General features: G+C 34.8%; 1 protein-coding gene and 1 long non-coding RNA gene across 3 annotated transcripts; one reads left to right on the forward strand and one right to left on the reverse strand.

Moving 5' to 3' along the window:
* Nucleotides 1-2,598: 2,598 nt before the first annotated feature.
* LOC110908307 (alcohol dehydrogenase 1) lies at nucleotides 2,599-5,204 on the reverse strand. Its single transcript, XM_022153225.2, has 7 exons — nucleotides 5,095-5,204; nucleotides 4,880-5,022; nucleotides 4,737-4,774; nucleotides 4,136-4,547; nucleotides 3,318-3,557; nucleotides 3,077-3,235; nucleotides 2,599-2,914 (listed from the first exon to the last, which is right to left on the reverse strand). Exons 1-7 carry the CDS (start codon nucleotides 5,129-5,131, stop codon nucleotides 2,804-2,806), a joined length of 1,140 nt encoding a protein of 379 aa, XP_022008917.1. The 5' UTR covers nucleotides 5,132-5,204; the 3' UTR covers nucleotides 2,599-2,803.
* A 1,522-nt stretch (nucleotides 5,205-6,726) lies between these two features.
* Nucleotides 6,727-9,107, forward strand: LOC110908306. 2 transcript variants are annotated; one of them, XR_004879248.1, is made up of 5 exons: nucleotides 6,727-6,937; nucleotides 7,490-7,558; nucleotides 7,882-8,010; nucleotides 8,192-8,288; nucleotides 8,659-9,107. It is a non-coding gene; the product is annotated as an uncharacterized LOC110908306 (long non-coding RNA). The 2 variants fall into 2 exon arrangements; XR_002574500.2 differs by having other exon boundaries at nucleotides 6,728-6,937; nucleotides 8,521-9,107.
* The last annotated feature ends 772 nt before the right edge of the window (nucleotides 9,108-9,879 follow it).

Below are 9,879 nucleotides of genomic sequence, written 5' to 3' on the forward strand. Positions count from 1 at the left end.
CATATATGTCTATAAGATGCGTATTAGGGTTGATTAAAACTTCAAGGCCAATCAAAGGCTGACAATGTCCCCATTATAAAAAGTAATACGCATCGTATACTGAGACCCATGACCATGATCATAGTTAGGCACGACTAACTAAAAAACAACGGTTAAATCATAACGGCACATCTAAAAACCTTCATAATAATAAGTAAATTTTTTTACCACGTTCAGATCTGGCAACAACGGTTGGCGGGGTACAGCAAACTAAAAAAAACAAACGGGTAAAAGGTAATGGTAAGTTTAATGCTGAATAGAAAAAAATAAATAAATACTTACCTCGTTGAGGTCTGACAACAACGATTCATTATGATGGGGACGAAAGCCAGACACGACCTCCCCCGGCTGATCATCATTTCATCTCCCATCGTAATAATCAGAGACAACAGACCCCTCCTAATACAAACGGTGTGCTAAGTATTCATAAACAAAAAAACAGAGCAAGTTAAGAAAATGCTATACCACCCTGCTTTCCGGAATAAACGTGCTCGTGTGTGTGTCGGACCACTCGCCGAAAATGTGGTTGAACCAAGACATGTTTTTAGCTAATGTAAATAAAAAACGAAGATGATATATTACCTTCGTCTCCTTCATCGCTTAAATAGGGGAAGCAGAATGCAATTTCACAATTCAATATGGGTCGTATAGGCCTATACGACCTGAATAGGGTTGACGTCAATCACTTTCAATCACTTTTGAGTGATAGAAAGCAACCTCGTACTATAATACGGATCGTATAGGCCTATACGATCCGTATTGGGGTTGCATGTGAACCCTAGCTGTCAGCTTTGAAGGACAACCTAGTATTAATATGTATCGTATAGGCCTATACGATGCGTATTACTCCGCATGATGGGGACATTGTCAGCCTTTGACTGACCTTGAAATCTGAATTTCAACTAATACGCATCGTGTAGGCCTATACGATGCGTATTAAAGGTGTCGATTTAATTTTCCAAGGTATCTCAATAATACAACCCTTAAAAAAATAACTTATCCCTATCACATCACATTCTTCTCCGGTAACTCTTTAAAGCCGGCCACGATCATCACATTTTCCGGCCACATTTCTCTGTGAAACAACATGTTATCCATATTTATGAGCACATTTATCACATTAAGTGTTAGATTAAGAATCGATTGGTTCAGTGATTCTTCACATTGGTTTCAATTGCTGGAAAGATGATGGGTAAGATCACTTGTGGTTGTGACCGATTAGATTGAAGATTGGTCGTTGTTCCATAAAAGAAGTGCCCTTTCTGCCACCTGAAACCGTAAAGATTAGTCAACATTCCTGCCAATCATTGTTCCATAAAACCGACTGGTTCCAGTGATTCTGCACACTGGTTTCAAGTTTGAGTCGGTTTTGGGCGACCTTAGACAACCACCACCACAACACCACATGCACCAGTATCGTTTTAGGGTAGATCAAGAGAGAGAAAGAATCAGATAATTTGAGATAGATCTTGGAAAGTTGTTTTAGTGTAGATCCATAATAAGAGAGAAAGGATGGGATTTTGTAACCACTACTACCGCAAAATCGTTTAGAGTCGCCAGAAACTATTCAGAGAAGTGGCTACTCACATAGGGAGGATGATTGGTGCTTGGTGGGTCTCACAATCTTTTTAATTTGAAAATGATAATATAAGTACTTTTGTTTTGGTTTTCTAATTATTATTTTAAATTATAAGGGTAGTTTAGTCATTTTATATTGATTTAACTGGACAAACTAATGACCATCGAGTCAGGGGACTATCCGAGTTATAAGAGAGCACACCACATGGAGCAAACATGCTATTATAAAAAGTTGGGAACTAAATATGAAAAAATGGCAAACCACAATGACTATCCAGGCAATTAACTCTTTATTTAATCTATATCTCATTTATTTCTTTCATAATAAACTATCACTAATATTTCGCATGTAATTAAATTTTGTTAGATTTTATTGGCATCACGCGTTGCGGCGAAACATAGCAAATGATAATGTTAAACAAACGATGTATCAAAATCAAGCATGTTGTTCCCAAAACCAAACATTAGAATCGGTTTAGTTTATTATCATATAGTAAAATGATACCAAGTAAATACTCTACTTTGAATACTTCATTTTTAATAATACTTATTTCGGAATCTCCAAGGGGAAAAAAAACACAATTGCATACTCAAGTATTTTTCTTAATTAACAAACGAAAGTTATTAAAGAAAAATTAAATTAGCTGATAAAGGTAATATCGTTTTAAAAAAGAGAAAAAAAAATTATGAAAAACAAAAAGTAAATAACAAAAGGGAAAAGTTCACCACTCCCTGTTTTGGAGGACCCCTTCCACCCTAATGTAATGTAATTAACCGTTTTAAGAAAACTAACTCGATTAAATAAACCCAATAAGCTATTTAGTTTAGCACATCTAAATCTTTTTAGTTTGCCCAACCAAACTCATTTACATAATGAGTTTGTATTCTGTGGGCCTATTTAAGGCACCGAATCCTAAGAGATCTGGATAAGATGAGTGGATTTTCTTAGTGACAACATGCAATTTGAGTAGTAGTTTGATGTGTCTATGAAGGGAATTTGTTTTGATCTAACAAACTCATGAAAATGATCATTTTAAAACATATAATAGTTGTATCCAAAAACATTACACTTAAAAACATGATGCTTTTTAACCTATACGAGGGACAACCATCGATATGGGTTTTTATTTAACATGAACTTAAATTTCATATTTTCCATCCGGCATTATTCTTCAAATCACATTACTTAAAAGTTGATGAGAATCTTGAGGCAATCAGGCTTCTTCAATATCTCAAATGCTTCTTGTATATTGTCCAAGTGTATCTCATGAGTCAAAAGCTCATCAAGCTGTATCTCCTGCACTCGCAATCAATTTTCATCATTATTATTGTATTAATATCAATAATAATATTCTATACTTATTTGGTTATTAATAGAGTATTACTAAAACTCATAATGAAGTGGTAGTTTTCCTTACAAAACAGAGGGACAAACACATTCATTCATCGGAGTTATTACCTTATTCAAACATTTTTGGAGTATGATGGGAAGATCCGAACGGGTTCTGACGCCCCCGAAGCTTGTGAACTTCAATGTCCGACCACTAAAGAGTGTTAAGCTATTAATGGCCACATTAGGCCCTCCTCCGGCTCCTATGGGTACCACTGTACCTATTCCCTGTTAATCTTTGTCAAGTTACATTCTTGCATTTCTATATATAATTTTGCTAATAAGATGTGTATATAGTTGAAGGGGTTACAAATTTGGAGGCATCAAGAGCTTCGTTTAACAAGGATGGCACACCAGTGCACTCAAAACAGTAGTCGACACCCAACCCATGAGTGATATCTTTCACCAATTCGGAGGTTGATTTATTAGGATGGTCTTTCGGATTTATGAAATCAGTCATCCCAAATAGTTTTCCTTTTGCCTCCTTTTTGTTGTTTATATCAACTCCTATTATCTTCGATGCTCCTTGCATTTTTGATCCATTTATCACCTGAATCGAATATAACATGGATCATTAGTTATGATGTAAATAACTCTTAGAGCATCCCCAACGCCACATAGCACCCGACAAACAGCAAGGCCACAAGCTTAGGTGGGGTAACAAAAGAACTGGAGTAATTATTACGCTAATTTAAAACTGTAACATAATAATAATTACTTTAGTACCTTATACGCGTCGCAACTTCAATTTAGTTTTAGCAGATGGAACCCCTATATATACTTGCATTATTTTGATTTCTCTTATACAATACTTTGATTAAAAAGAAAACATTATTAAAAAACCGTTTATCATAAAAAAAATTGTTATGGAAAATAAATGTAAGAGATAATAATTATGTGAAAATGTAAGGATGTTTGTAAAGGATGCTTGTTGCCCGTTTATCTTATATTTCGATGTGATTTCCATTTAGAAGTATAACTTTTAGTTTATTCAAAAAGAAAAAAAAATTTGAAGAATAGGCGCTTTGCTTATGTAACAACTGCTCGGGCAGATTTCAGCAGTCACATACCGCATTGATGCTCTTATATTTATTAACTTGAATGAAAATGGTAGGGAATGTTAACTACCCCTAGACCAACAGTGCCAAGGCCAAAAACCGCAACAGTTGAACCCTTATGTACTTGGGCTTCTCTTGATGGAGCACCAAAGCCAGTGGTGAAGCCACATGAAAGAAAACTAGCATGGGGGAGAGGCATCTTGGGGTCCAACTTTAGCACATAGTTGAAGTCGACGACTGCATACTCTGACCATGTCGAACAACTAGTAAAGTGGTATAAACGTTCACCGGTTTTAGCAATAGACATCCTAGAAGTGCCATCATTCATGAGCCCACTGAATGGTGGAGGGTATGTATGACACAGGTTTGTCTTTCCAGTTTTACAGTTCAAGCATTCTCCGCATTCACCCAGGTAGAGCGGCATCACTATGTCTCCCGGTTTCAACCCTCCACCCGCGTCTTTCCCTACGCTCTCTATCATCCTACACTCACACACCAAGTCAGCTAAATTTACACACAAACACTAGGGCATGTTTGTTTCAGGACCAATAATATATGATTGTGGATAAAAGATAATTTGAAGTAAAATGGTCTTATGTATCACATTTAAAAGCAGTTGTTATTGGTTCTAAAATGAAAAGTAAATAAATGTTGTATGTTGCATCACGTACCCAACGCCTTCATGTCCAGGAACACGAGGAAACAACGGCTGTAACATAATAACCAAGTGTTAGATTGAGCAAGCAACATAAGTGTAACATAATAACCAAGTGTTGATAAAAATGCTTTCAACATATATATAGAAACAACGTACAATGGGGAATCCCTTGCAAGCTAAGACATCAGTATGACAAATGCTGGCACACAACATCTTGATCCTAACTTCCCCCGTTTGTGGTGGCTCGACCTTTATCTCCTCCACTGTCACATGCCCACCTACCTGCCGTATCACCGCAGCTGTACCGCAGGATTCCATTAGCTACGATATAAAATATTTACGTATGTATGTATTTATGTAGGTTAAATTACCTTTGCATGTGATAACTCCTGGAGCATTTTGTGCCATGTTAGTTGAATTGTCTGATTCAAGATATGAGGATTCAAGTTACTTCAGGTTATCAATTTATAGCAAACTTTGTTTTATGATTAGTCAAACTATACCCATAAATCATTCTTTTAAAAAATGATTATAAGTTATTAGTCTAATAATATATTAGATGTCGCATTCACTTTGGTCGTCTACTAAACGGTTTCGTCAAAAATGGATGGTTACGTTATTGTAAACGGCGAGATGTCAATAATTGATGGTAGAAAAATAATAGAGGAGGTTGGGTCGGCTTGCTTTTATATTATTCTATGAGCAATTTTGAAAACAACGCCAAATAACAAAAATTATAAATTATTTTTTTATTTATATTAATCAAGTTTTTCGTTTTCTTGGGAAAATGTGATAGAATACTAACCAACTTTTAAAAATTTCTAATTAAGTCACTAATATCGTTTTTGTCCCAATTAGATAACTTATAATTAACATTCAAATCGAGCCATGTCAGTTTTTCCGTGTGTCAAGAAAAAAATGGAGCATAAGCTAGGGTCGGGTTGTTTTAATATATGAAATTATATTTATTAAAAATAAAAACACTTTAATTACATTAAAAATTAAAAAAATAAGTTAAAATCCACATCATCACTCGACGTTAGCATCAAATAAAAGGGAAAAAAAGAACAAAAATCCACATTACCACGGTTACCTATGAAATGGATGGAAAAACCCTTAATTTTAATGAAAAATGAATGTTGAGTTACCTGATTGAAACACTTTTGAAACTTGAGTGACATTTTTAAAACTTGGTAACTATTCTACAAAGTTACCCATTTTTTAAGAATTATCATTTAATTATGATATAAAAAAAAAACTTACTAAGTTACATCAAAACAGGGTACGTTGTTGTATATTTTGAACTAACTAACCATAAAATTAAACAGATTTTAGTTTTTAAACCTTAAAGGTATTACAAAATTAAATCATCATCATACTCTGTATATATCCCATTAATAGCAAACATAAAGTAGGACCTGAGAAGCGTGAGATGTAGACGGCCTTACCTCTACCCTGTAGGAATAGAGAGGCTGCTTCTAATGAGACCGTCGGCTCGATAGTAGTTTTGCATCAAGCCTTGAACATAAGGCACATAACACTCCGCAGTTGAGACAAACGCTGATTAGTGCATGTACCCCTTGTCTTTCGGCTCTCAACGCCACCACATGATGCATGATTAACCATCCCCTCTTTTAACGTTATTTTCACGAAATTAGTAAAATTACGTTAAAATTAGCGCACTTTCACTTTTGCCTGCCGAGCGCCCACACAAAATTAAATCATAGACTTAAAACGTTTAAAACTTACTCTGAAAGTGTGACTTGTGCCAAAGTATAGGCGCCATTTATGTGATTTGACTCTAAAATTATCATCAACTTACATCTATTATTATCTATTATCTATTATATATAATAAATGAGAAGATTTTGGCTGATGTGTCAATCAATTAGAGCCTCCTAGGTTTGTTTTTGGCGGGAAAACACCGGGTTTTTTTTCTTCAGTGAAGCCCCATTTCACTACCTAGATTCGACCATCTAATACCGGATCCATATATAAACCTAAAAAACACGCTTTGCCCTTTTCAATTCCTGCTCTCAAACCCTAGACCCATCTTCTCCTTCACGTTTCCATCACGGCATGATATGCTTTCATCTCAACCAGTTTTCTTTCGTGATTCATCTCAACTAGGTTTCTTCTCCTTCACGCTTTCATCTTCATCATTCCCTCCCTTCATCACTCTATTAGTGAAACTTTTTTCTCCTACAAATTCAGGTACTAAATCTTTTATGGGTTATCGTTTATTGGAGAAATGTTTAATCTATTTTATCTTCTTTAGTTCTTATTGATTCAATCACCAGAAACACCATTGAAAGCTATTCATCCTTCGATTTGGTAGATCATCCTATTTCTAGTTTAGTTTTTTAATCAATCGTTTTTTTTTTCATTTAGTTGGATATCTTTCAGTCTATTGTTGTTTCAAAGTATTATTTTGATCTCTATTAACTTTTTTGTTCTTAGCAAGAGGTTTAAATTTGTGAAATTTTATTGAATTGATGGAATTATTTTGTTTGGGAGTTTTTGTATTTTGGTACTTAGAATATGTATGCACGTTAGGTGTTTGTTAAAACGCTTCTTTTATTTTTTTGCCTGGGATATGATATGAAATTTGATCTTATTTTGTGGTCTGATTTTGGTGGAGCTTGGTGCTGATCATAAAGAATGTTTTTAACGTCATGGATTACTAATTATAGGATATACTTTTGTTGTCACCCATTTATTTTGCTGAGAAACTTATTGAAGGAACTGTTTTTTTTTTAATTCCAGTTGTTAGTTGTTATGAGAGGGGTGACCCAATTGAAGAATTCGAGCTTGGTACTGGCTAGGTGATAAAGGGTATCAAAACCAACTGCCTTTAGTTTTGCTCTTCATGTTATATAATTTATCTTTTAACTAGCACAAAATTTCAGCGTTACACAATTCAGTTTTTAAGTTAGTAGCATGTAAAGGTCCCGCTAAACCATTAAAGTTGATCAAACTGCCTAACTGACGCAAGTTAGTTGGTTAGGCCAATTTTAATTATGTACGGTTTTGGTTCACGGTTTGGTTTTGACGGATTGGCGGTTTAACAATTCAGGCTATGATTTGGAACTTAGAACTCACTTATTTACGCCGAACCGATTGCTTAACCTCTTTTTAATTTTTTTTTATTTTCATAGTATGCGATGATTTTGACCAATGTCGTAACCCTGGTGGATTCAACACTTTGACACCGTAAAAAAGGGGCAAAGAAGGTCGCCAAGCAACAAAGAAAGGGCAAGAATATGTTGGAGCTATGTGGTAACATTGTAAGTTTCTTTCGCATGGGATTATTTGAAATTTATTTTTTTATATATCTATATTGGTAGCATTATATTCATTGACAATGTGTATGTTAAATAAAATTCCATTTATTACGTCTTCATAAAGTTTAACTCGCACGACGGTTACTATGCAAACTAAAACCCTAGGTTTTGTTCCTTTTTGTAGGGATGCATCATTTTGGTGCCATTGTTTAAACATGTTATTCAAAATCTACGATGAGCCAGGGGCAAAAGGTTGCTTTGAATTCCGCAAAGCTGCTCAGGTAGTTTAGGTGTTCAGTTTTGTGATAATTCGTGTAGATTAGTTAGGATTTTCGTATATGTGTTTAAATAATTTGATTTACAAAGCTCTTACAAGTTTAGTTATGAAGTTATAATCAATTCACCTTAGTTGATAGGAACGTTCATTGAGATCAATTTTGTGTTGTTGTTGTAAATTAGCTAGGATTATTATATATGTTTTCTAAGCTGCTAACTTCACTTGACCTAATCTAGATTTCTCGCTTCAAGCGTCAATGTGCTATACGTTCGAAACTCTTCAAACTAAAGGAACGACGTGACAATCAACTAGAGATCGACATACGTTTTTGTCATGAATAATATATGTTTTCCGACTTTATGTTGTGCCTGCAGTTGGAGTCTGGTTAAGCCTTTGCCTTTAGCATGGAAGTGTTTTTGGTTTCAGTGATATGTACCAAGCCATGAGGGAGAAGAGGAGCGATTGACGTCCTTGAAACGATATTCAACTAGAGAATGGCAATTCATTTGTGTCATAACCGCCTTCGAACAAGGACGGTGTGAATGGGAAACTTGTATAGCACTGTCATCAATAAGCAACTTTTTTGTATTCGGGTTAGATTTTTATTTTGTTCAGTATTTTTGGTATATTCAGGGCCCTGTTACTTTCAGAAGCTCACTGCTCTCTACATTTTCATTGGGGCAAGTGTTAATCATATATTAAATATGATCCAGTAATCGGTCTCAAACCAACTTAAAAAAATGCTAGATGTTTTTTTTTTAAATTTAAACTTATTGGGTCCCTCGTGATGTTTTCATTATATTTTATTATTGGTTTCTGTTGCTACTTCGTGTCAGACCTTGCAATTATCCTTTGGCTATATCTTGCAACTTACTCAAATAAGGTTGAAGAGTTTGATACCAAAATGCAGAAACAGTGGCACTCCCTGTTGATGAAGTTTGTTATTTGTGTTTGTTCGAAAGGAATCTTGAACCTAAAATCATTTAGTTTTTTCGGTTGTCATAACAAGTTTGCAGTTTACTGCCTCTAAAGACCTAAGCTAGGGCTAATTCTGGTAATTCTTTTTTCCTATTTACGGCCTTTCCTTTTTCATTTTGGAAGCACTTGCTGTGCTCTTTCTTTTTGTTGCTTCCAGGTAAAACAATTAGTACATGTGATGTTTACTGCAACTTCAGGTTTAGTCACCGACTATTTTGGGTCAACGCTTATATTAGAGATTCTTTCCATGGTCAGTATACGTACTAATTGGCTTATGTTTTGATTGTCAGTATACTTACTAATTGTTTAGTAAAAAGGTTCCTGGTCAGTTATGTGTCAAACCCGAGCAAACGGTTTTCCGGTTCGTATTGTACTTTAGTTAGGCTCACCAATTCGCGAACACAAACCTATATTGTTTACATTTCATAGTTATAAATTTCTTTTTAACGTCTCTTCTTTGTTTTGTTTTTGAAATAACCCTTTCTGTTGTGCCTTGTACAAATGAGAAGTTGACTTGGTCTCAAGTACACTACAAGTACAGGTATTTAAACGAATTGCTACATCTAAGTTTTGACATCAAAGTTTTTGAAATATAACTTTTTCATTTGATTTGCTTC

This window comes from Helianthus annuus, chromosome 14 (assembly GCF_002127325.2).
Source record: "Helianthus annuus cultivar XRQ/B chromosome 14, HanXRQr2.0-SUNRISE, whole genome shotgun sequence".
Taxonomy (NCBI): Eukaryota; Viridiplantae; Streptophyta; class Magnoliopsida; order Asterales; family Asteraceae; genus Helianthus; species Helianthus annuus.